General features: G+C 37.2%; 4 protein-coding genes across 4 annotated transcripts in view; 1 reads left to right on the plus strand and 3 right to left on the minus strand.

Annotated features, from left to right (window-relative positions):
- Nucleotides 1–27,791, plus strand: part of LOC110835466 (uncharacterized) — a 224,769-nt gene that overhangs the window by 164,391 nt on the left and 32,587 nt on the right. The window contains exon 3 of the mRNA XM_087355324.1: nucleotides 7,255–7,318. The gene's annotated coding sequence lies outside the window, so the exon portion shown is untranslated. The remainder of the gene's footprint in view (nucleotides 1–7,254; nucleotides 7,319–27,791) is intronic.
- On the minus strand, nucleotides 883–4,613 carry LOC110835477 (uncharacterized). The gene is made up of 3 exons (XM_022075712.2): nucleotides 4,561–4,613; nucleotides 1,849–2,061; nucleotides 883–1,430 (listed from the first exon to the last, which is right to left on the minus strand). The coding sequence occupies exons 1-3, from the start codon at nucleotides 4,573–4,575 to the stop codon at nucleotides 1,035–1,037; spliced, it is 624 nt and encodes a 207-aa protein (XP_021931404.1). The 5' UTR covers nucleotides 4,576–4,613; the 3' UTR covers nucleotides 883–1,034.
- On the minus strand, nucleotides 12,399–16,867 carry LOC110835473 (uncharacterized). The gene is made up of 3 exons (XM_022075709.2): nucleotides 16,574–16,867; nucleotides 14,832–15,473; nucleotides 12,399–13,288 (listed from the first exon to the last, which is right to left on the minus strand). Exons 1-3 carry the CDS (start codon nucleotides 16,586–16,588, stop codon nucleotides 13,064–13,066), a joined length of 882 nt encoding a protein of 293 aa, XP_021931401.2. The 5' UTR covers nucleotides 16,589–16,867; the 3' UTR covers nucleotides 12,399–13,063.
- On the minus strand, nucleotides 23,768–27,752 carry LOC110835474 (uncharacterized). Its single transcript, XM_022075710.2, has 3 exons — nucleotides 27,375–27,752; nucleotides 25,769–26,245; nucleotides 23,768–24,551 (listed from the first exon to the last, which is right to left on the minus strand). Exons 1-3 carry the CDS (start codon nucleotides 27,390–27,392, stop codon nucleotides 24,330–24,332), a joined length of 717 nt encoding a protein of 238 aa, XP_021931402.1. The 5' UTR covers nucleotides 27,393–27,752; the 3' UTR covers nucleotides 23,768–24,329.

A 27,791-nucleotide genomic window follows, 5' to 3' on the forward strand; every position in this document is an offset into this window, starting at 1 on the left:
TTTACGAACCGGTCTGTCCAGTTTCTGGTCGCTTAGTTCGATTCATCCTCTAAATGTGTTCACGTTTCTGTGGGCGAGTGCCGACAAACAGGCACAGAAGAGGCGAATGTCGAACTCTGTGAACTGGGGCGCGTCCTTCTTTCAAAAATGTGGTTATACAAACTGAGTTGCTGGAAAACACGACTGGTCTGTCACTTTTCCCGATTAAATTACTATATCAAGAATCTTTATTTCGGTTGCTATTAAACACACGTTGCTACTTAAAGTCACTTTCTCACCCCTCGTGTTTTTATTTGAATATTAATAATCACGATTTACAGTTAAATGGTTACTTCACACGATTTAATAGTTGAATTGCTTCACAGCAAATGTAATATCGATGCAATCTGTATTTCTTTTCTTATGCTGTGCTTCTAATTCTTTTGCGAACCTACGGTCGTCTCTAATGGTTTGTTACCTTTATCGTATTTTTTTTTAAAAAAAATGCCTAATAGTAGTCGCATATCATATATATATATATATATATATATATATATATATATATTAATGAGATTCGCACATAAACACTCATACTACACAGATGTCTGTGGACGGTGGAAGGATTCTTGGTTTAGAAGTTTCATATTTATTTTATATTTGTTTTTAAATATGATATAGACGTTCAGATTTGACAGACATGTATGCAGCATTATTTACAAACTCTTCATCTCGTTTAATATAAAAGTACATATATAAAACAAAAATTATACAAGCATAATTGTACATATGTATATGAACCATTACTTGTCTGTAACGACATGATACGAGAGGAAATTCAGGATGTGATGAGATGTATTAATTATGACATTACACACTTGCATATATATATATATATATATATATATATATATATATATATATATGCAAAAGAGTCCACAAAAATCCATCAGAAATCTCGTCTGTAAATTTTTTCATGGATTTTCCGTTTCGTGTGTACAGACAAATTCACGAAATTTTAATGAATGTGGAGGGCGTTGCAAGAAGAAAGAGGAATGTTATTTACCATAACCCGGAGGTCCATAGGATGGCGATGAAGCCCCGCCATAAGTATGACCGGCTTCATAATCGTTGGAATGTGTCCCATAACCCGCGCTCGACTCCCTGTGTGATGCATAACTGGATCCTTCCGCGTACCCAGGTGAAGGTGCTCCATAGTTGGAGGAGGGATTATACGAGCTCTCAGTGGGGTAGTGCGCTTCACCCTCGTATCTGACGTCGGCGCGATAGCCATTCTTCCAGTCGGCGATGTACGTGACAATTTGTGTGCGTCCGTCAGGTAGTTGGACACGGTATTCCCCCTGGATCGTGTTTCCGTCACTGGTTTCATGACGGTTGTAGTCATTACCTGATGCGTAATCTTTCACCGCGTAGCCGAACTGATACGATTTGGGCTAAAAACAAGAGCAGAAATTTCAGGCTTCTTGTTAATCAGAACCGGTACGAATTCCGCATCAGAAAATAAAGAGTTTATACAGAATTATGTACATAAGCGACCATCAAATACCTTGGACGCCAAAATATGTTTCGATATCTGTAAAATTATTGATCTTCAGCGATGAACTCAGACTCTTTTATCTCATATATTTAAGTGTATGTAGTGGGTTACTTATTGACACTTTCTCAACTGGTGTGCAGACATTTTAGCGCCGAATTTGAGGATGACTGTGTAAAGTTAATTCTGAAGACTATTACAAAGTGGCCAGAGTTTGTATGAATGCCGAACTTAAAGTGTGGAACAGAACAGCTTGGAAATAAATCTGTCACGGTCAAAGTGAACGTGTCTTGCAATTAGAAGCGTACAGTATCAACCTGTTCATCGTAACCCCCATGTCCGCTCGAGCTGTATCCTGGTCCAGTGTGTGACGATCCGCCATTGTAACCTGCGCTGTATCCGCTGGGCGATGAGTATGCAGGACCACCGACTGGGGCGCCGTATGACGAAACCGCTGGAGCGCCATACCCGCCGGACTGACCTAGGTGGCCTCCTCGGACAGTGGCCATCAGAAACATAGCGCCAAGAACCTGACACACACAGACAAAGAAAATAGGACAGCCACGTGGGAATTGGATAAAAAGTTCACTGCTGCTTCATAATTTTATTTGTATCGGTGTATCACCAACAGGTTCGCCATATACGTAGCTCAGTACAGTCGCCACCTGGGACTAGAATATCGCTGTTCGATTCCCACCAGTGGAAGACATTTTTTTCTATTCTTCACTATAACTAGATGAATTCGTTATCCCTCTACTTCAAAGCATGGCTTCTTTATTCGATTGTTAAGACTGTGCAGATGTACGAAACCTTGTCCCGATAAACAATAATCCAGATGATATTTCAGTCTGATGCATTCCGAATAGAAGTTAGTGCTTTACCGCTGAGCTAACCTGCTCGCGAGAGGGACTTGTTTTTGTTATCTCACGGAAGTCAGTTTGCTAAGACGTAACGTAAACATCCACTGGATGTACTTCAGCTAGAATTTGATGTTCTGTTGCACCATTCCGAGTTGCGTGACGGAGGCATGTGATGTTTCAGCTTTGTCTTGATCTTAAACTTGAGCGTATGGAGAAAGATTTCTCCGAAAGATTCTTGTAAACAGAACGAACCTACACACGACATTGTTTTATCTTCCTTATTTACAGTTCTGTACATTCTTTTCATTGGACAATGAGGTAATGAAATACTGATGCATGTAAACTCACAAGTCTTCAGTTTCATAACTCGTAATCTAGTTTCGTTTAGCGACAGGTAGCGGGGTTTTGTGAACACGGTAATTGACCTTCTGGTAACACGGAAGCAGGAAATCTGCAGACTGCTTTGTCGATCTCATACGTAGATTGAAGAGAATACAGCTAGTGTGCAAAGTGATAGTTTACTTTCACAGGATATTTTTTCGACAATAAACGAGCAGCAAGGCGAATGCAAATTTTTAATACAGCATTTTGAAAACATGTATAGACTACGCCACGTTATGCCACATTTACATATCCTCAGACCGTGTTCTTCCTTTGGAGCGACAGAAAAAGTGTCGTGCTGTATGTGTGGTATATGTACGCATAATTCCCGCTGGCTTTCTACACTAGATTTAAGTATTTGAACAAATTTATGTGTCATTAAGTACTTTGTATAACTTATTGTTTCACATTAAATTCGAATTTTGCAGAAGACTTAATGATGAAACTAGGTCTGTTTCCATCAGATGATACGACGTTCTCCTCGGCACAGAACCGTGGGACAGTCATTCTTCTTCTTCTTCTTCTTCGAATATCCCAGAAGAACGTACATCATTGTCTGGACAACAAGTTTATCAGACATTTAACAATAGCGTAGAGTTTGAAGAGAAACTTTAATTCACTTTTCGTAGTTACGCGAGTAAGTACTATTTAATTCAAATTACAACTCCTAGACGTGGGAATTTGACAACAGCTCGGTGAAAGTACAAGTGATTCCACAGTCTCTGTGAAACACGTCCTTCCTTGTTTGAACTTCGAAGGATAATGGATTCTTAATAAACATGTATAAAATACATGTGCAAAATATGAATTAACACATATTTTAGGGTAACCGAATTATGTATGCATATTCTAAAATAGTGTTAAAGTATGTGTATGCAAATTACAGATATACTAATTATTCCTTATACATATGGACAAAGAAGGAGTTAGTAAATATACGCGTAGCATAATGATTCTGGTGCGACGTCAGAGCTGTCTGCGATCAGCGGCCTTTCCTTGATCATGGTGCTTGGCTATTTAATGACGTTGTCACGCAGGATTCCCCACTTGTGCGCATATTGCTGGTGATGACCCCTTCAGTCACTACTGCGTGCAGAAACGTATTAGGTCTTCATGTAAAGTAAGCATTATTGCTGTCTGATTTTATAAAATTTTCAGTATTAAATTCCATAAAAATTCGTTCGGTCATTTTCGACGGATTACATGCAGACAGACGACACGACAAAAAACGTGGCGAATCTAAGACGCAGATTTTTGCAAAGTTTAGTTGCTAACATTTCCAAGAAGACCTATTACGTTTATGGATGTACGGATTCCACACAGATACCAATTTTGACAAGTGATGATTGCATATTTATGATTAGGTAATTTTATATATTTTATCATAGACGCTTATTTTAAAAATACTTAGAATCCAATCCTGGAACTATATTTTGACCAGGCACGGTCTAAGGCTCCGAATGACGGAGATGACAATGACAGATTATTTTACCAGAGTGATGGCAAAATGAAGTTTTAGCCATAAAACTTCGTTAAGACAGAGATATTTGAATGATTGATCGGTACAGTACGATTTCATGTACGTATATTATGCCTAGTTGTCACCATTACAATAAAAACGAGTGTTACTTGAAACTGGTATGTAAAAGTGTACGCAGTTGAACATCAATAGCTTGTGTTAGCAAACAAAGAATGTGAACCAACAAACTGGTTATTATTTCAATTAAAATACGTTGAAACAAGCAAATCAAAACCTTTTGTTAAGTCTAGTATTACACTTAGACCTACCTTTGTGTATCCCATGTTAGAGATTCTCTGTTCTGTCGCGGAGGTAAAATGTGATCTGACTTAAAAACGAGAGTTTCTTTTTCGTTTTATACTTATATGCCTTAACCACGTTTTTCCATCTACACTCATTTCGGAAGAGAAGCATAGAAGATTTTCTGCTATTGTTTAAGAAGGAAAAAGAAATGCATGACGCATAACAAAGAGAAGAGGTTGAAAGAGATTGGGGGGGGGGGGGGAGGTAGGCTGAGAGCGGCTTAATAATTTGTTACAATGCTGTAGACTGCACATACAGTTTCGCTTACACCACTGGGTTAATTGTAGTCTTCGTTAGCGGAAATGTTTTGTTGCAGAAATACATTCATTCAGGAACTTCGTTTAGATTAATTGCGTCGTGGTGAAGATGTGACTGAGACCATAGTTCCTTGTTTATCAGGAGCTAATATTTCACTCTCTTCGTCACTTACATCTGTTAAATGATTGTCGTCACTAGTTTAACGCGAAAATAGAATCAGAATGTCTGCGATGATTCACACGATTGTATGTTTGGCAGCACAATACGAATATTTAAATTACGTCGCTAAACTTTGGAACTATAGGAATGACTGTAACAGGATATACTATTTGGATCCTATAGAACTCTGCTGTTAAGTTTAACAAAAAAATAATTAATTTATCTTCTGTGTGACAATAATTGTGTAACACATATAAAAATTCTGAAATACTTGTACCTTCTCTAGACGTCATACATAAAAAGAGCACTCTAATAGAAGTGGCTAGTCGGAGATATATAAAACCCTAATGCACCCGTAAGATAATACAGGTTCATTAGCTTACGCTATATGGCTTCGGATTATAGAGTTCTTCACGAATAGGAGATCGTATGAAAGGAAGTGGTTGTAGCCTAATTTAAGGTGCTATCCCGACATTTGTCTGGACAAACTAAGGAAATCGAGGAAGAACCTCAATTAGGATAGCCGGTCCCTGAGCCGAAATTTGAACGCAGGACCTCCGGAATAAGAGGCCTAACTGGTTAGCACTCAACAGCGATGTTGAGAGATTTATGTGTGAGTGGTTATTAAAACTATTTGTAAACAAGAGCGGCATGTGCTCAGAGATTTTCATACAGCTTGTTTGTAGTTCGATTCATCACAGTGTAATTTTATGGTGTAATTTGATCGGTCACGCGTGTGGAAAAGAATGGATAAATCTAGCAGTCGGCTCTTCACGTAAAGTGGATGCAAATCAGTAGAATCCCTAAGCCTTCGTGAGCATGAATGCGTTTCTCAATACGAAGAACAGAAGTTCAAGTAAGAGCCAGCTCTTACAAAGCATCGTTATACATCAAACCCACATTTTAATAACAGATTTCGTTCAAACGAGGTCAGTGGGTACAATAGTGTTCATATGTGTCCAAGGCTGGCTGGTGAGTATCCCGGAATATAATAAACTAAGTTGAGATGGGTGAAATGTGTAGCATGCATAGGGTGAGATATTCATACAAGATGTTGAAGAGCTAAAGACGAATTGCAAAATCCTAATCATACATTGGAGGATAATATTAAAATGACTTGAGAATATAAGAAAAAATAATTCACTTCATACGATCTCGTACCTGCTAGCGCACTATATTTAAGCTATTCGTACGATTCCTAGCATATAGGTTTTGAGACATTGTTCTTATACATCTTTTAATAAGATGTGTTTCTTCATTTTCGGTATTAAATGATTTTGAAGGAATCTCCGTTGTTTCTTTGCGGCTTGTCTCCGCCTAGAGAGACTGGGTAGCACCATGAAAAACATCAGTAAGGATATTCCATTAACTTGGACTAAATTCAACAACAACAACAACAACAACAACAACAACAAACTAGCGGAGATGTCAAACGTAGGATGCATAGTTCGAGGCCTCCCCTACTCCATGCCAACGTTCTTATTATCAATATGCACCACAATTTGATGAACAATGCCCTGGCTTAGCTTCCAGTGTGGAAAAGTTACACTCCTAAAATAAAATCCAGACTGAATAAAAATCTCTGTCGCGTGATTGTCGTGCCCAGGCGCTCCCGAACAATTACATCATGTACTGAGTTACTGGCTACGTGCCTACCTTTCTCGACTGATAGCAGCTGCTTCTTTAACGCATTCGAACGAAGCTGAGGTCGTCTTCTACATCTCCATACCGTGGTGGCAAGGATTGTACTTCAGACGGTATTGATTCTGTGCAAAATCATCTGAGATCAGAAGTTCTCACGGCGTTGAAGGTTTTCAGGGAATCCACGACGTTACTGCATAAATTGTAATATCCATTTTGTTTTGAAGAAATATGACACGCATTTTGATAAATTAAGGCTGTAAATTAGTTACTATGCCAGGATAAATCTAGAATTTATTTGTTCATGTTCCGATGATGTAATGCGAGTTTTAAAAAAAATATCTAAACCAGTTTCCGTCAGTAAAGTATAATTTATTCTGGTCTATAGAGCAAATACGTAAGTGAAAGGAATCACGGTCCAAATGAAGGAATTTGGTCGCTTTCACACACAAGTGTAGCGTACAGTTTGTAGATTCAGGTAGTTCTCATTTGCATTCTGTAATGAGTGGATTAATCTTTTGCTCTGGTTTCCCTGGTTCGCAGTTTCAGTTGCAGTTCGTAACAAAGACTGGCCTAGTGTAATGTGCGTCACTTTCTTTCAGATTACGACATCGAGTTCCAGGTGTAATGGCAACAGCAGGGAATCATGAGTCTTCCTGCAGAGAGGTAAGCACTTCGTTGTCTCTCTCTTTTAATTCTGACTTACGACTCGAAAAATAAAATTTATTTTCTCATTTTCATCCACTCTAATGAGGATCGTTGAATTTCAATAATCTGTATGTATTCTTTCTCAGTTTAGCTTGGTTTACGTTGAATTATGTTCGGTGGGGTTGGGCTAAGTTAAATTGAGTTATTAAGTGATAACTAAACTAGCCCTTCTAGCAGAGACATTTTGAAAAACTGATAGATATTACGCTTAGTTAATCAAGAAATTCCCAGACTTTTATAGACTTTAAAAGTTCGTTACCGTGCTCACAAGAGCCCGTTATCGGTCTCTGTCCTGGGCCAGATGATTCCTGTCCACACCTTACTGCATTATTTCTCCAAGATCCACGTTCTTGTTGCTGTCCTCTTTAACATTTTCCTCTAACTTCGTTTCTCTTCAGTTGTCTTCTTTCTTAGTGATTCAACAGTTTTCTTAATAATTATCGTTTCCTTCTTTTAAGTTCGTATTTATGCATTATAAATCGAAATATCATTAGTCACTTTTCTGTTCTCTTCGTAACCTTCATCCAGTTGGGTTATCTTTGCTTTTCTTGTGTCCGTGTCACGCCACCCACCGTCTTGGGTCAATTGTTAAGCAATTTCGGCAGCGAATTTCAAAATCGTGCAAAACTGTTCATCAATCACAGCCTCCTGAGAGCAGAACTTAAGTCTAAATGTCAGTTATGTTCAACCTACTGTGAGTCTTTTGTTGTGAAATTACGAACAACGCAATAAGTTCTGTTCTGACTATCATCACGAACTTATCTGCTCCGAATAGTTTTGACAATCTTCTGGGATTCTCAATGTATCTGTGTTCGTGCAGCTTGTTTTTGTAGCCTTATTTCCAATCTCTTTCAGAGAAAACTTACGAAAGACCTTTTGGCTTCACGCCTAACACTTTTCTAAGAAGCTAATAAAGGTATTGGCCATGTCAGCGTTGCTGTAAAGTTTCTTACTGTCATTCAAGAAATCCTGAAATATTTCAGTGACATTTTATGTAATTCCTTTTCTTATTAAAATTTTTTATGGATTATTAACCTCGCCCCTGTTTGCATACATCTCATTCTCCTCTATTAATTCACGCTTACAGTATCTGGTAAAGATTACAGATTATGAAGCTCCTCATTGTACATTATGTTTCATTATCCTGTTACTTTCTCATTCGCGTGTCCAAATATTCTCCTAAGATCACTGCTGCCAACACACTTAACCTGTGTCTCCCACTTACTAATTCAATTTTCGTAATTTCAATAATTTTGGCACTTCATAATAAAAAGTTTACATTTCAGAGGAAATGCACAGGAGTCATAAGTAAAATCAATTGTTTTTTTTTTAGACTACATGCAACCTGTATTTTGCTTCGAAGCATTGTGTAATCTTTCAAAAACCACAAAACTTTCTGCATGTTACGTACATGATGAACTGTACGGCGAAATTTATAGCGACAGTACAGGAAAGCGACCACTGACAGTAGTAAATTTTGACGTTTCATAATAACCAACTAGGAAATAGAGGAAGTTATTCGAACTTCGCTGTTCTTGTCACACGCTCTCTGTTTTACAGTTGTCTTACCTTCAAGGAAATCGCCACATTTTTTTCTCAATTAAAGGTTATGATTACTGCTGTCTTAAGGACAGAAACATCCTTTGTTGCGGTCTTTTGTAGAGTGCGTTACCGAACCAGGTTCTCAAGATTGTTATATAACCACAATAAACACTTTGTTCTTTTTGAAAACGACCATTTTAACAGAGAAGTGAGTCGCAAATGCTTCCTACATGCAGTAATAAAGTCGCTTGCCTTCTCAGGACGGCCAACGTGAAGAGAAATGAGTCACACGTGTAGGAACGGGTGAAAATAAAACAAAAGTGAATAATAAATGAGGAGAAAAAATGAAGAAATTAATTTAGAAAAGGCCAAGTATTTAAAGAGTAACAATTTAATTATTACGTAACTTTCTGGGATATCCGTTGCGTAGAATCCTTTTTCATGTAATCACTGACATTGTTAAACTTTCGCTTTCATTTCACTGGCCCAGTGCGAATAAACCTTTTTAGCTTCCTCCTGCAGAGGTACGACTTCATTCTGTATTGTCCGCCTTAAAGCCGACAAACACCGACGTTCTGTATAAACGCACGGCACATCCCTCTTAAGTTTGTTAGAATTTTCTAGGCGATACATTTATTGGAAAATTTTAACTGAATACCGAAAGGTTATACCAGAGGATATACACGTCCTCTAACTACCAGACTAACATTACGAAGCCGATATTCGCTCAGTTAATCAAGATGTCTTCTTTTATGGAAGCAAAGATTAATTTCCGTCTTGAAAATAAGCGATCTCTCTATACAATCCTATAACAATTAAATCTTCTTTACGGCAAACACTGCATTTATTTAAGATTTACTTTTACGTCTCCCAAATAGCCTCGTCTCTTACGGTGTTCCGTCTAACGTTATGTATGCATTGAATGTGAACCTTTCCGATGCGTATTACATGGAGCGTCCATCTCATTCGTCTGTGTTGACCACGGGAACTAACAAGTAATTAAATCCATGGAACGGAGTCGTTGAGAAGCCTGTAGTTCCTACCTTGTCAGAAAACTCATTGCTCTTTATAGAATTTAAAAGTTTATTATCAAATTCACAAGACCAACACTGGACACTACCCTGAACCAGTTGAAATAAGTCCACCCCGTCACACCTTTCTTCCCTAAGATTCATTTTAATATTATCATCCCATCTATGCAAATATCTTACAAATGGTATCTTTCCTTCAAGTTTCCCTACTAGAATGTTGTACCGGTATGAATTTTAATTTTCTTTATGAGTACTAATGTCCTCTTTATCTCGTACATCTTGATTTAATCATCGTAATAATACTTAAATCTTGAGAATCTCATCATTATCCAGTTTTCTGTAGTCTTCTTTCAATTTATCTCTCTTAGGTCCAGATATTCTTCGTATTCTCACACACATTCAGTCAGAGTTCTTCCGATAACACCAACTCATGTATTAAATTCACTGTCTGCATTTATAAATGGAGTAGCGTGTTGCACTATTATTTTGTATTTCACGTGAGTTTGGCATCCCCCTTCACAATTTGCCCCTTTTCGTGCAGGTACAAGGTACGGAAAAGTGTGAAAGGATTAAATAATCTGCCAATATCAATTTACATTTCTTCAACGCCAAGCTTAGCTCATCTTGTTATTTTTTAATACAGATTTGTTGGAACGAAATGGTGAGATGATAGGAGTGAGACGTGATCTATACCTTCCATATCCGTCGCGATTTAACTATAAGAAAGATGTTGAGACTCTTTATATTGCTAGTAAATCATCAAAGATTAGTTTGTTAAGACGTTTAATGAGCCATCTTTGAGCTGTAAGTTGTCTGAGTCACCAGATTACATCCCGACTTAGCATGTCGAGAACTGTATTTTCCGTTCAGCTCCACCGAGTAAAAAGTCACTAATTTACCGCCCGTAGAGTTCGTAGAGAAAAACCTTCTACACCGAAAGAGAGAGGTGTCGGTGCCTTGCAAACTGCTTGAAACTACTCTACTAGGAAGATCTGCTTAAATATTCTTTAATCTGAAAGTTATAACAGAATTAATGTTCTCTACAAAACCTTATACAACTAAAATTACCTTCAGTTTTATACTTTCTTACCAATGTTTCACAGGTACTTATTGCTTCCATTATCAGGGCGATAATGGAGGCAGCAAATATCTCTGGAATTCTGATAAAGATCTATCAGACGTCTCTGCTTCACAACCCAAGAGACAGCCGTGTTCATATTGGCCGCCGTGAGACCTTCAAATCCTACATTTTCCTTATTTTTACTACAATACAAGACCTGTATTGTTTGTGTTGAATCAAGAAGACGTTTCGGATACTCCATCCTCAGGACTGAAGATTAATGTAGTTTTGATGAAGTGTCTTTTTTGTGTAGAAAGCAGAAGAATTTAACTGCGCATTGAAAGTAGTTCTTTATTTGTCCATAGATGGCATCTGTATCCAGACTCAGAAAATGTTGACAATAGAAATTATACACTTTTTGTACGTGCCTTGTTCTACGCCGCTGCCTTCTTTCTGTTTTCATTATTAAACGCCGAAAAATTTTGCTAATCGTAAAAGCTCAGTTCTGTGATATTTGATCAGTACACAATTCCAAAGTTGTTCACTTTGAGATAAGTATCCATATTTATTAAATCTTAGGTTGTCTTTCGTTTGGTCAGTCCGTGATGGTATGTCCATCTCGTATAGAATTCTTCCAGGAGAATGGTCTATACCTGATAAATACAAGAACCGAGCAGGAGCTGCAACCCACGAGAATTAGCAACGACACGTGCTTCGAGACTTATTTCATGTAGTCTAAGTATGAACTTGAAAGACTGCAGTGGCACGAGGCATTGTGTGTGATTGCCCTCATTTTCGTGTATTTGACAGCGTATCTATCTTCCGAAACGTGATGTAGATGATATGAAAGTGTCAGATTTTAAAGTAATACCCATTATTCATGGTTTAATGTTTTTTACGTTCTCCTAATTACACCGTCTATGCTGATTTCGTAATAAATTATGAAAGGAAGTGAAGTAAAATTATACGTATTTCAACCACCATCAAGACATACGTTACTTATTCAAATTAATTATAAACTACTGAAGACAATATTTATTACAGGAAAGACAGAAAATTTAAGATATTACACATTGAATAGCTTCGTAACTTTTGCTTTTTACAAAATATTATTTTGGTGTTCAAACCAAGGAGTATGTATGTTAAGATGAGAAATTCATGAAGGATATCTGGACCTAGATGGGAGGGTGTTAACAATCAGGATCTATTTATCAATTTATAGACCCCGCCTTACGCATCATGATTTCCAAAAAAAAGTATTTATTAATTCCCAGAAAGTGTAGTGATGACCGATGTAAGGAAAGAATAATGTGGTATCGTATAAAACAGCATGAATATTCGAATTTTGTAAATTCTAATTATCGAGAGAATTGTGGTTCATATAAACTTAGGTTAAGAAGAAACGTTTCTTGTTTATGAAGCATTTTTCAACAACTTTCATTTATTAACAATATCATAGAATAATACAAAATTATATAAAATATAACAATATTGCACATTTAATGACTATGGATACACTGAATAGACCTTACATAATGCTAGAATATATTTTAACAAAATAACAAATATATCTGATTATGCAGTTGGGACTAAGTTTAACTCATATAATTGCATTTGTAGATAAATTACTGTCTTGAGATCGACTCAGTATTGCACATATCCCAATAGAATTATCTGCTGTAATTAATACTAAATGATAACGATTTATGAAATTATATTTGTGGTTCTCGCTGCGATGAAGATGTCAATGTTAGTCTTCTTGGTTGTAACGCCGTAAGATTATAATCAGAATTGTCATCTTTGTGACACGTGTCTGCTGGTAATGAGGTACTGAGAGACGTCGATATTGGTCTTTTGGATTGTAACGCCTTGTGGACTTTTTATGTTGATAACGACGTTTCTGAAAAACAGTCTCTACATTCGAGGCTGCAGATGGAGGTAATATGCTCTACAAAACGTTAGTATCCACCCACAAGTCCGCACTGCGTTACAACTCAACAGCGACATCTTCTTCAGCTCTGTGAGAAGGTCAAATCTGGACAGAATTTTAGAAACCGTGTGAAGATTCGATTAGTGATACTGGGCTGCTGCATGTTTCGCTACTGTATTGTAGGAGACTTGTGCATGGTAGCCACTCAGATCTGCCCAGTATTGCACGTTTTGCAGTCTCCCGTCAGGTAGCAACACGTGATAGTGACCTTTAGTATGATGTCCATCACGAGCTTCCGCGTGACCGAAAAATGTGCCATGTTTCGGGTCTCGAACCTGATACCCAAACTGGTACTTTGCAGCATACTGAAACAAGTAGTAGACATTTTGGTTTGTCAAATCTTCTAGAGTCACTACATTAAATGTATTATATTCTTTAATTAAGTAAAGAAAAATAATGATTTTAATTTTTAGCATAATGTGTTATAAGTACTGCTTAAGATTTATTAGTATAAGTTAGTCAGAATGAGTGACAAGCGATCCTTTATCTGTGTGTCCGTTGTCGTAATCGACCTAAGAACATGGTCTTTGCCAGCCAAGTAACTATCAGCTTCTCAAGAACTTTTGCCGTAGACTTAATTAGTTACATTTATTGTAGGTTTGAAATTCACATTTTTATGATATTTTTACTTTTGACCTGGTTTAAGAAATATAAAGATTTTTACCTTATTTATACTCTTGTTTGATTACAATATTCGGATAAAATTATGTTTAAATACAAATGTTGAGACTTGTACATTTGTTACTTGAACAGGTAGGGGGCGTAATCAGTGAGGCTAGATTCAAATTCCAATTTCATGTTGTAAGATTCAAATAGCGGATTCTAAGTAGGTTTTCGTTACAATTATATTCTGTAAAGAATCGAATACTTGAATTACTTTAATGTCTTTATAGTGAATATTAGGAATAACTATGTTTAAAAATAATAATCTGAGATGCAGTTAATTAATCAATAGAAAAAACACGTGAGGACTGATAACAGCGTTGTGAAATCCACGTTTCTGTTAATTACTTCTTTACTTAATGGGACAATTAAAGAATATGTAGACTGGTCTGGCTTGTTCTAAAACCAGAACATAGAGAGTAAATGAATACTCAGTATTAAAACGAGTTCTAGAGAAGTTCGTGTTTCACTGTTAACATTTTTCTTTAGGAATGAAATCACAAGTGTTTAGGAACGTAATGAACAACAATAAACACCACAGTTTGGTTTGTATCCAACTCCAAGAGAAAGTACAGAGAACTTTGAATACTTTTAAAGAAGTCGGTCTGCCAGAAACAATTCTAAACAGAAACGTTAATCTGTAATCACCGTTTTCTTTATAGAACGGACGGATTTTATTGTTATATGCCTTTCAAGAGATTTCTCTTTTAAGTGACTTGTTTGTTTGGTTTCGATAAGATAATCTATAATTGGGCCGTAAGAGTTTCTTATCTCATAGGATTAAATCCGATGTTATGTTCGTAATAGTATTTTCTATTCTAAAATATATACCTAAATAATTACTTTATACAAGCTATTATATAACCTCAGGGAATCTGCTAATATAGGCTTTTCTGCTACACTGACTCAATGTAGAAAAGTTGCTTGTAACAAGCTGATAGTTATTCAACCAGTCAAAAAATAAGCCGCCTCTCGTTGAACCCAAAGGTTCATTACCTTGTTCTCAAGATCCTGCCCTTGGGTCCTAACTTAACTTTTCATCCAGTGTGTGCTTTCACGTCCTATTTAATATTATCCTCCCATCTACTTCTATGTCTCCCAAATGGTCGCTTCCCTTCAGGCTTTCCGACTAAAATTCTAACCCCCCCCCCCCCCCCCCAAAGTCTGGCTGTTTGTTTGGCTTACGTTTTTGGGCTCCTCGTGTTCGTCGTCGTATTGCTGGTGGATAGACTTGTGCACAAGAGGTACATATTTCGACTCCGGAATTAGTGCCTCTGTGTGCGTCCCCACAGCGTTATTGCTATTTGTGTAGTAAGCGTGACCTCCAGATGAATGTTCGTCTCCAGACTGGTCACCATGAAGCTGTTCAGAAATTGGTTTTGGCGTCACCAGAACTGTCTTCTGGTCATACTGGCCTCCTGACGCGTGCTTCAGCAAAGCGCCATATGGCTCCAGAGGCGTTGCGTGGTACACGGGAGATTTTGGCTGTTTGGATGCTCGAAAGGCAGCTAAAATTTGTTGCTGTTGTTTCTGCGGAAGGTTTTTATAATGTTCTTGTACTTGGGTTATGTAATGAGCGTCATGCCCATCCTGTTCTGATACTGCTTCTCCATTGGCTAATTCAGTCACTGGGACGAAGTGATATTGATACTTTGTGTTGCTTGGTGGAGTGTACAGCGCATATGACTGGCGACCGACACGAGGAGACGGTTTGATGTCTTCAGGCGGCACAGTCGGTACGAATTTAATTTCACTGGCATCTTTCTTGGCCGATGCTACTTTCGTAAGTAGGGTTGATCCAGTGAGAATCAGAAGAAGCGAGAGTGTCTGTAATAAAAAAAAATCGGGTAATTTTGATTAACATAAATAAAACAGGTATCATAATGACTTTTAAATTCGACATCATACTTTTAAGTTAATGAGACAGTTTCACTTTCCGAACTGGTTTCAAACGAGGTCTCTGTGGCAGGAATGACAGGTTATATTCAGATCTGCACCAGCTTCTTTGTCTTTTGTTTTTGTTTTTGTTTCTTTTAACAGCCATCTCATATCAGTTTACTGTAGTGATGCGATACTGGCTTGAAGACTGAGTCCCTCTCTCTAATCAGTGGAGCTAATTGTGATTAATGAATTTTGAGGGGTGTTACAGGAAGAACTTGTGGCCTATTTTAAGTATGATCCCAATTTAATTGAGTTAATGTGGAGTGAAATATAGACTTCATGTTTGTATTGATGGTGCCCTCCGTAATAAAAAGTGGATTAGATGATAATATTAGCTCACACTAATTGATAAATTATGGCAATGTGTTAAACACGTGGAAGAATGTTGTATTTCACAGATAGATAATTCGTAATGTTGTAGATGGGGTCTTATGGATTACTGCGCGGTGCAGTCATTTGGCTCTATACTAAGTGATTTTATTCCTAATTTCAAAAATATTTGGATAGTGGACCCTTCATGCAATTCAGAGAATTAGTCCACTCTATTTTACGTCCCTTATCAATACGGCCTGACAGCCTTTGCCTTCGTTGTGCAGTTATGTTGCTGATGATGATTTATACGAATTTATTTCGTAATGTCTCAACCTAAATTCGTGAGAAGATAAACAAGTTTTTCAGAAATGGTTTTATAAACGGAATTTAATTAAAGATAACAACTAATTTTGATTGCTGTAGAGTAATGATATGCGTAAGAATACATGGGCTAAATTATAATATTCCCTACGATCGTTGAAATTATGCAAACTAGTCTGACGTCTCTGAAATATTTAGACAATTTTAGAAGTAAAATGAAATTGTAAGAAGTGAACTGAGTGCACAGATTTAATAGAGTTAAAACAAATCTTATACTATGCTTTGTCATGTTCCAGTATCATTTAGTAAAAGAAAAACCATCCCATTTCTCTGCTTATGGCTTTTAGACTCACCTGTAGAATTTTCATTTCTTCAAGTCGTTGCGATGACGTCCTCAAGAAAATTCACTCGCTGTGGGAGAATTTTTACTGTAGGAATATTATTTTAGTTAATTAGCAGCCGAACTTTCCGTTCAATAAATGTCTGAGTTTTACTTGTCTATAGAAACTGCACGCGTTACAGATAGCGGCTTAACAGCGTTACGATAACACGAGAAGCGTTATACGATGGACTGCACTGAAATGTTCCCTTGGTTCTCTGCCCGTTTGTTCCGCGGATGATTTCAAGTGCTTGTAGCATCACAGTCAAGTATTGAATGTCTATGTGGCCGTCACTTGACTTCCGAAGTCTGGTTTTCACAAGCGGTTTCTCTTTTTTTTTCTCTGAGTAGGGACTGCATGTGGGAAGCTGTCGTCCCTTCTTGTTGTAATTCGTAATTGCCTTCTAGCTGCATGTGAGTTGAGTATTTTAATATATGTAAGTTTATTTTACCCAGAGCGGAACGGTTATAGTTGCATGATGCGAGAAATTGCTATTTATTTGCATTATAATCATTTTTAAAGATAAACAAATATAAATAAATAACTAATTTATTCCACCTACTGTAATGTTAATATTATTTTTATAAATCACCTTACCTACGAACGTATACCATATTTTCAAAAGACGAAATGTTTCATTGGCTGTTTTGTGAACTGGAAGAGTGGTTGTCAGTAATGGATTGGAAAGGATGCGGGAAAAACTATTGTGATTAGTTTTCAACATGTATCTGGAGATAATGAGAAAAGACTATGAAAAATCTCGATCAGAATTACCGGCCTGCGTGTCGAGAATCAAATCCGGGACATGCAAAATATGAAACAACCGCTAACTCGTACATGTGCTATTTGGAGTTTTTGTATCTCCGGAAGTCTGTACGGACATACTACCGTTAAACAAAGATATTTAAAATACAGTATTCAAATTACACCCACTGTCGTATCATTCATACAATGCTTCATGAAAGCCAGTTTATTTAGATAGCTATTGGTAATTTGATTCTTTATTCATTGGTGGTTATTGTGTCGTCCTTAGTATGTGGTTTTAAGAATGAAAATAAAGGTACCTTGCAATCTGATACTACCTCAAGTCAACAATTTGCAGCTTGAAGGGGAAAACATAGACACAGTTTAGTTTGTTGAAGATCGTAGCATGATGAGGGTTAACAAAATTATTCTGACAGTAATTATTTTAATATTATCGGAGGAGGATGTTTTCATGTGGACGTATAGATGAACAACAGTTAGCATTTGCGGATAGCAGGTTCCTTTGAGTACACCAGCGTCAGGACAGGCGAAGAACAGCAGACTAACAAGATTTCACCTTGCCTTGGGCCATCTCGCTAACGAATTTGCGACCGCCCTCAAATCTCCCAGCCACTTCTAGTTGGCCTGATACAGTTTTTACTCTGACACTCTGAAGAGGGGGGGAGAGAGATAAGTAAAACTTTTGTTCCTGCTCTCTCTGTATTAACAAGTACGGGACACATTGTAAGGGACGTGATGTTGAACTCGCCATTTAGTCCGGTTGTAAAAATATAACTTTGTTTCTTCCCCTAATATGTTACGCAAAAGTGAAACCTGAAGGGGTTGGGCTTTGTTAAGATGTTTTTTCTTTAAATTTATATTCTGAAATTGCATAAGTGGGACATTATCGTCATCATCATTATCATCGCATTCAAACTTCTCGATAAGTATAATTAATTATGCTATTTATAAACGATATTGATGGTGAAATAAATAGGTATTTCATTATGGATAAAAAACAAGACAAGTTAATTAAAGTTTGTGTTCGCTAAGTGAACAATACAAGACTTAAGACCTTTACACCTGCAACTTCCGACAGGTGGCAATGAGATCGAACCTTAGTGGTAACATCACGCATGTGGAATTTTTGTAGATAGCGTTCTTGACTGCTTTCTCCTTCTGTTACTGATTCTATTCCCGTCAAGAAATAATCCTGGCAATCAATTAATCGTAATCTTCCTTTTTATGAACTTTATTTTGTTTCTCGTTCCAATTCGGTGTAGATGTATTTTCTTATACAAAAAACTTTGTATTCTGTCCCTTTCAATGTGTTTATTATTTGTTTTGTAATAATACTAAATCCCATTACTTTACGTTAGTTTTTTTTTAATTTTGTCTCTACTATTACTCTACTACGAAATTATTTATATATTTATTCCAATCTGCCAATTTAATGTCATCATAACATTTTCTTCTTTTATGCATAATATTTTCCTTTCATGCCAAACACGTACAACTATTTTTTTAGCCGCTTTGGCGCTAGATCAAAATGATTGAAAAACTCTGCTGTAGAAAAAATTCACTCTCATAAAACTAGGATGTAGAGAAAGTTTAGGTCGCATGCTTCTGTAGATCAAGACGAGCCGTAGCCTACAGCGAAGGTACAGATGTAGCCGTGCCGTAACTCAGGCAGTTAGTCACTGGCTTCTCACTTCGAAGGGCCGGTTTCGCTTCTGGGGCACACCAGTGTGATTTGTGGTGCTGCGTCAGCTTTGTCTTCGGGTCCTCCGGTTTTCTGCTGTCATCACGCCAATGCTGCTTCGAATTCACTCATATATTATCTGAGGGGCGGAATGAGTGGAGCTAGAGGCCTATTTCCACTGAGACGTAGCCTCACCACATCACAACAATAAGGAAATAGGATGTATCATAAACTGTGTTCTGCATTTTACCCAATTATCGACTGTGCATGCCCGATCGGGAGGTCCGCTACTCGTGTCGCATTCCACGTGCTTCATCACAAACGCACCATGGTACTTTTATTACGGGGAAATTCATGAGGATTTAGGGTTTCCGGCATGCAATTAGCAACTCATATATCCATTTTATGGCCTAAGATGACGTATAAAATTCAAAACATTTAGCCCTGTGATATGGTTCTTAAAATAAAAGAATTTAGTAGATGGTAATAATATTAATATTTGTTTAATAATCTTTACTCTTTACCAAATATTAACACAGTCATAAAATAAAATATTGCTGGGTGCCCAGGGCTTGTAGCTTGGAATGATGAGAAACGAATACAAAATTTTAGTCGAAAAATTCGAGGGAGGAGATCACTTGAGGGACTGGACTTGTATAAGAGGATAATAACAAAGAGGAATCAAAATAAATAATGAATAATGTACAAAATAAATTATAATGTTTCAGTATGACGTACAGTAGAAGAATCTTTAAGTTTCTTAACCATATGAAGGACTGTCAGCTTCTTAAGAAGACGTTCTATGGAGTTACTTAGTAAGCTACTCAGACGTTTAGTAGAGGTAAGAGCAATCAAACTTGGCAGGAGATACCCTGCATCCAGCTGGACTGAAATCATTACACACTGCCAGTAATTATCTGTGTATTGCGTGTGCCGAAGTATTACCACCGAATACAGTTTTTGAGTTCTTGGAACGAAATAATGAAAGCTAGGACAACAAAATTGAGGTTAGAGTGACAGACTCATTAGCTAGAACATAAACCATGCTTGAAATACCACGAGGCTGGTCTGTCCTCTCCATGAATTACGAAGGCAACGCCTCTCAGATTATATTCCCTTTACGACAGGTACATTAGCATGGTAATCACCTCGGGAAAATCTTAAGTAGAAAATTTCTACTTGGTATTCTATAACACGTGCTATTTTCAGCTCTGTGTCGTAGAAACGTCTGCCACTTTTCTACCGAGTAAAATTACATCGGACGCGATGGACATGCGTAACTTTATGCAAAGGCCTCTTTAAGCAATTAACTTATTCAGCAGACCAGAGTTTATGTTTCAGTTGATGCATTTATGATTTATGATGGAAGGAGTTTGGAAATGAGCAATTTTCAGTTCGATGTGCATGGCCGACACTTTCACCAGTTCTGTATCCACTGGTCTTCTGTCTTAAGGAAGTGTGTAAAGGTCTCGATGAAATTCACAAATATCCACGTCATCCGTAGTATGTAACATGGCGTAACATACATTTTATTTTTACGATATTCTGACGTGGGGCAAGGGCAATGCTACCTCGAATTATCAGATAAGGGGTTTAATTAAAAAAATATACATTCCATCCATACACGTTGTTGTTGGATCTCCATTAGAAAAACTATTAAAATTTATTAAGTGCGGCTGGTTTGTATTTAAAAATTAGATGCTATGTATACTGTTAATGTATAGAAATGATTTTAACTGTTTTCCGTACTTTATCAAGGAAGAGAATATTAATGAATGTTTACTGTTTGTATTCTGTAATTTTCCATCAGGAGATTATTTGATTTGTCGTAATTTCCATTTTTATGCAATCAGTAGTGTCTATATAATATATTGCGAATTTCTGAAGCAGGTCCGAAATAATATCATTTTCTGTGAAGTGTTGTGGATAGATAGATAACTTAACAAACATACTAATTATATGTGTATGAAATTTTTTATGTGGTTAAATGTACAAGTTTGTCGATGGAGCGACCTTACATTCGAAAAATTTAATGTAATGTGGTAGAGATTGTGTACAAGAATTTTTGACTGAATTAATTTATAGTTTCTGCAACCTTCACTCTCTTGCATATTAGAACATATAAACATTCATAAGAAAAATCTCTATTCCTTGACTAATGTGCCAGATGTGTAGTAGTCTTTGCTTATATGTGCATAACCTATGACCTCTGAAAACCTGGAGCTCAATGAAGAGAAATTATTATGTTCAGACGTCTTGAAACATTCCACACACGTAGGACATTGGCCTATCACATCATTAATAAGGGTCGTGACACACATAATTAGGAACGTGTTCAGATGAGTAATGCAATTTTATTGTTGTTGTTGTTGTGAGCGGTTCTCGAAACATTCAGTTTGTTAACTGTGCAAATGGGAGACTGTGGCTTTATTAGAGACAAGGAGGAAATGGCATATGTAACAAGACTGTTAGAGAAGCTGAGGTGTTTAACAAATGGACCGACTCTGCGCCTCTGATTAGCATATAGCTTGTTTCGACTTCAGGTGAAAGTTAATTAATAAGACACGATTTTAATACTTTTAATATGTAAATACTCTTTTTAAATGTTAAAATTTCTATCGCTGTAACATCTGTAGAAAGGACACTTTTAAAACAAAAATGTAAATATTTATTCCAGATTTCGTTAGATATCTACAAAAGAATTAAATATGTATCCACCCACCTACTCTGTGTATAAGATTATACTTGGTAAACACGATATTCTTACGGTGATGCGATATAAATGAGGATTTCGATCTTACGAGTTGCCACCTAGTGTTATCTTGTACGTGATTGTCAACGTTTCTCTGAAACGATCGGGAAACCCCTACGTGGCGTCATAACCTAGAGGACCATGCATAATCCTTGCATGTGGGAGTTGGCAAACCATGCTAGATTTCAGTTGTCTAGTTTCAAAATATGGCATTTTTATTACTATTGTGTTTTCCAGCTTCTAATATTCTTTCCAATTTCGCGATTATGTTCAGCATTGTACAGTTATAATTCGGGAATCCACATGCGAATTCGTATCGTATAATCACAGTGAACACTAGGCATTTGAATTCAATATTATTTTAACATTACACTCACTAATATTAGGCTTACTACTGCATAGGCATATTTGCCCGCTATGGGTTCTTACTTTATCTGCCTTTCTGGCCTTTCAGCTCTTTATTTCATTTTATGTTAGTCTAATAGTAGAATAGCTTGTAAACGATACATTCAAAAAGATTTTGGAAGGAAGTTCTCTCTACTAGAATGACTTTTAACTTCAGGGACTGAGAGTAAATCCACAAAAAATATGAGTCTGAATAAATAATCTTCCTCCGAGTAGAAATTAAACCCGGGACTTCTCGAATATGAAGAGGGAGTGCTAACCACTCGGCAATGATATTCGTCGTACATTGCATGTGGATCGATCAGGAATGCAACCAAGGACAGCGAAATTGACGTTGCCGTACAAATTTTATTGAAAGTACGCCTAGCATTTCCAGTTTTAGCACACCGTAATGTTTCTAAGACATGATTTTCTAAAAAGTGAAGCAGGTCTTTAACTTTCATTTCTTTCGAGGTGTATGATAGCAGATCAATTTAATATGCTACAGCGTTGCCCAGAAAAATTTCTCTTCCGCATAGTCTTATACTCAGAGCTTATTATATATACTTTTTAGAAAGACAATTTTATAATGGGTGAGAGATTTAATAAGCGATTGCAATCAGTATCATTCAACATTTTCAATACCTTATATTTTATAGAACCAAATAACCACTGAGAAACAGGAAGGAGTTTTCTAATGGAATGCGTATTATAAATGCATGATTCATTCCCACAAAGTAGAATTTCAAATTGTTCTGATGTCTTTAATTCATAGTTTGGTTCCGCGTTCAAGGTTATTATCTTATAATGTTTGTAAAATGAGACGTTGGAAGACACGAAGGATACATACAGAGGAAATAATTATTTAATCAGTAGTGTGTCATTTAATGTTATATTAATATTAGCAAAATAAAGTGAAGTAGCTCTGTGTTTTCTCACCAGCGGTACAGGATCTGTACGAGAAGATTAAAACTCTTCATGGACGTAACTTGGACACTTTCGCACGCGTGTGAGTGTGAGGAGACAGATTTCACCAGCAAATAAAACAAATTCATTAATAAATTTTAGTTTCAGAATATCTTTCAAAGAGACTACGTTTCGAAGTGAGACGTAGGCTTAAATTACAAAGCAAAGTACCAATACATTAGCTACAAACAAGTAAATCTTTGTCGTCGATATTAGATATTTACTGTGTCCTGATATCAATATTTAATTTAATTAATGACTCCTAAGGCTAGGGCTCGATTTTGGGCTGTTACGCCATAGTAGTAGTAGTAGTAGTAATTACTTTACATTTTCCACGTTGATTTCAGTGTTTTAAGTCACTTCATTTCCAATGATAGTAGCTTGCATTGAGCGTATGACAGTAATTAATAAATAAAACCAGTATAAAATCTGTATATGAATTATAATTTTTCGTGCAATATTCCGTGTGTGTGTGGGATTTGTTATAAAATATTTCAGACACTCACTATGAGTAACAGGTTTTGGAGTGTGTCCTCTTCGTTGGTCCTTCACTGATAAAAATTATCATCACCTGAACCGGAGAAGTGTTCATGGAGCAGACAGAGTGAAATAAACAATATCATATCACAACAAACACTGTTCGTATTGTATATTTTATTTCAACAATAGTAACAACAGTAAACATCTAAATTACTTCCGCACTTCAAAACAAAGTCGCGGGTATTTCTATAGTAATGTCTTCAGTGGCCTAGCACTTAAAACAGTCAAACACAAACCACCTTATATGTTTGATGTTCTGAAGTAGGTGTTTTTAGCCCACGGTCTACTCATGTGTTGTACGCGGCCCACGTAAGATCGTGGGACTTGCGAGCGGATTTTCAATTGAAACTGCTTTTAAAATAACAAACACAAACATCCATCATTTGCTCATTTTTATGTTATGGACATGGAATAAAAATAAGCCTTTTACAAATTACTCCGGAACTGTACACAAAACAGAACTCAAGACGGTCATTTGATAATTTAGAACAGAGATTAGGTCTATATATGAACTGAAGCTATTTTAATGACTGGAAATGACTGTAATTACGCGTACAAAAGCGAAATCTTTGTCAGGATAAAAACAGAAGCGCTGTGCCTCTACTTTGGTTGAGCTGTTTTCTGGTTTGAAAGAGTCACTGTTATTCTCCAGAGGGGTGTGCAGCATGACCCTTATATTCAACCTCGGCATGGAATCCCGTGGCATCTGCCCAGTAGTGCACTGTCTTCTGACGCCCGTCCGGAAGTTGCACGAAGTAATTCCCCCAGGTTCGGCCATCCACTCTCGCTTCGGAGTGGCCGAAATCGTTACCTTCAGGATCCTTCACTTTGTACACGTACTGGTAACGTGGCGGATTAGTAAGCTGGAGCATAAACAAGTTTGCGTTATTTATTCGCACCGAGAAATGCATACCGGTAATTGTTTCGGTTGGACGATGTCGAGGTAAGATTTAGTCGTGTGTGGGATGATTGGTTGTAATAAAATGAGGAGGATGTGAGAGTGTGGCCTGAATTCAAGTGTCTGTAGGTCACGGCTCAGCTGCCGACTTTCATGAACACAGCAAAAGATCTTTGGATTCCGTTAGACCAAAGAACACATCCATCGGCTGGGCAGCTCAAATAATTCAAGGTCATGGTATAAACTTGTTAAGTTGTTTTACTGATATGATATCTAATTTAAAAATTGTTTGCTTCCGATGTTCCAAAGTAAAGATGCTGTTATTTTTCACATAGGCTTTTAATGATGGCTATATGCTGATATGTAGCACCATGCAGTCTGGTAGATATTAACCGACTTTTCAGAGTTGCTGATGATGGAGGCAGTATGATCTCTGAAATGTCGATCAGTATCTATCAGACTCCACGATAATATATTCCATAGTTCAGCCACCTTCATACTCATCGCCGTCATAACAAAACCTTTCCACATAAAATTTGAAGTTTGTTTGTTGATACCAACCTCTGCTACGGCTACAGAATTACCTAAATAATTTCAGTTCAATACTAGTTTTATTCTTTATAATGTAAGATGTTACAGAAAGTTGTCTGTGACCAGTGACTCTGCTGTTATAACTAAAACGAGCAAAGGCTGTCTAGAGGAGCTTATAGTCGCTTGATTTTCAAGAGAAATTCCAGTGGGTGGCTCCACACATAGAGGGAAACACAGAAATCAGAAGATGCTAATAGCACTGATCTTCGTCTTAGAATAATTATTCTGTATTTACATAGATGCTTTGAAAGCTGCGACAGAATTAAACCAACTTTTATTTTATTTTACTAATTGGACTGTATGTCTGCACGAGTGTTATTGGCTATGGTCACTTTGTTTATAAACAAGTAAAAATCGGGAAAGCCCAGCTAGATTAATCGAATTGTACAATTTCAAAAATGAAGGCCACAATGTTCTGTCCACGGCGTCATCAGTGTTTTGAAATTAGAATTCTCAATCTGGTTCTTCACATTGTCAACTTCGAACCTCAGAAAGACGGAGATAAATCATCCCCGTTTTACTGTCTTGCGGCCATGAAGAAGGGTGAAAATTACTGGAGAAACGCCGCTCAGAGCAACTATCAACACTTACCCCAGTCGCTTTGTGGGTGAGTGTTTCCATTTCCGCCTCTGCATATTCCGGAACACCAGCTGCAATTTCCTGGGGCGTCTGCTGAAAATACAGAGACTTCTCTTCCGGTCCGAGCTGCTGCTCTGGTACCGGGGAGTAGACTAACTGGTTGCCGATGTCTGTCGGTTCTTGTTCCTGAAGGAGTCTGAGAACTAATGGAGACTTGGCTGTGCGCTTTGCTTCAGAGCTGGAACTCTGCAGATTATCGCCACTTGCTTGTGATTTAGGTTTCTTGTCATCTTTCTTTGTAGTCGCTGCGTTTACAACTATTGGTTCTTGAAGGAATCTAGTATATCTGTCAGTGATGGTCGTGTTTGGAATTTCTAATGCGGTTTGGTTTCTGAGCGAATGTCCTTCGATCTCGGCTGCATGATTACTTGAGATTAATATTAGAACGCTTAGTGACACGTATGATTCCAGAAGTTTTCTTAGAAATTTCTGAAAACGATGACAATTATGTATTGGCTTACATTCATTGTAGAAACTGTGTGGTATTAATAATACGCCAGTGATTCAACTAGAATTTTCTTGTACCTATATCCCTTATTTCTTTTCTTTCTGTCATTTATCTCCTTTAGATGTATTTCTAGAAGGTTCCTGAAGATAGCAGCACTTACAAAATAGACGTAAAGACGTCATTTAATATTCAATTATATACATATTTTAAATTATTGTCTTCTTATTCAGCTTGATAGGTGCGAAATGAAACATGTTAGTGGGTTCATATTCAGACCCTCGGGTGAAATTTTGTAACCAGTTGTTTCGTGCTGTTTCTCCAGGTATGAGTAACAGGGCTTAACCTTTAGCTTCTCTGTTGTTAAAAATAAACGAAAGTACACGCCATGAAGAATATATATTTTAAACTTGTCAGGAACAAGCAATACATGAAGGACGAGCTTGAAAAACAGTTTGTTCAATGACGTTTCCTCAGATGGATCAGTTATACAGTGTTGAATTACATGATGACCGATTGATGAAGTGATCAAATTAACCAAGACAAGAGTTGTAGCCTGTTTCAACGTATTACCCCAGTATTTTTATGGACATCATGCGGAGGCCTTCGATGGTACTCAGGCAGGGTACCTGGACACCAATTCCGAGACGTCCTAAACACTACAGAAGAATACTAACCACTGAAGTGCCACATGAAGTAACATGCACTAAAAATATAGGTTTAAACTGACTCGTGATGTAACAGGTAAGCACTGAATGCCAAAATGTTATGTTTATTTCGGTTCAACCTTAAAAATGTTTTAGAGCTACATTTCAATGAGATAATTATTTCATGCTATATAGACTGTTATTTTGTCATATGTTTTGTTTATTTATAGTGCCCGAGTAACAATTAAGCTAGGAGTATTATTTAAAAGTGTACATACTCAGATAATAAAATTGTAATTACATCTGGGAATTATGCCGTGAATCGTGAATTGCATCTCCTGTTCTGCCAGGAGTCTTTTCCAGTACATTCACTATCCTCATTACACTCAAACTACAATGAATTCAAATATCTAGAAGCACCGACACTAGCTCCAAAATTGCTTTTACCGAAGTTCATACATTTTACCTTTGATGTGATTGTCATGTTGCGTTCTGTGTTTCTGTATAGCTCCTTACAGCTTCGCCACCAACTCCGCAGACGTCTGACTACTGTATAAGTCTAACGAGACAGCTCCATCTTTATACAGTATGAGGCTCGCTTTTCCAAACTCCATGCAAGGGAACATAGACTTTCACATGCAATATGGTCTGTTCTCCCTCCTTTACCTTACAACAGCTCAAATCAAATAATCTTTAAAACTGCGTATGGGTAATTTCCCCCCAGGTATGAAGTGGGATGGAAGTGTCAGATGTAGGCACCCCACCCCCGTCACTATGAAACCTTTAACGTAACCGCTTGTTTGGTTCCTCGACTCAAATCTGCGGTTTCATTCGATGAGATATTCAATTCAATGTTCATGACTTTGATTTACTCCGCTATGAA

Source organism: Zootermopsis nevadensis, unplaced genomic scaffold, assembly GCF_977971745.1.
Source record: "Zootermopsis nevadensis isolate Lab colony 2312 unplaced genomic scaffold, Znev_1.0 Znev_ptg000024l, whole genome shotgun sequence".
NCBI lineage: Eukaryota > Metazoa > Arthropoda > Insecta > Blattodea > Termopsidae > Zootermopsis > Zootermopsis nevadensis.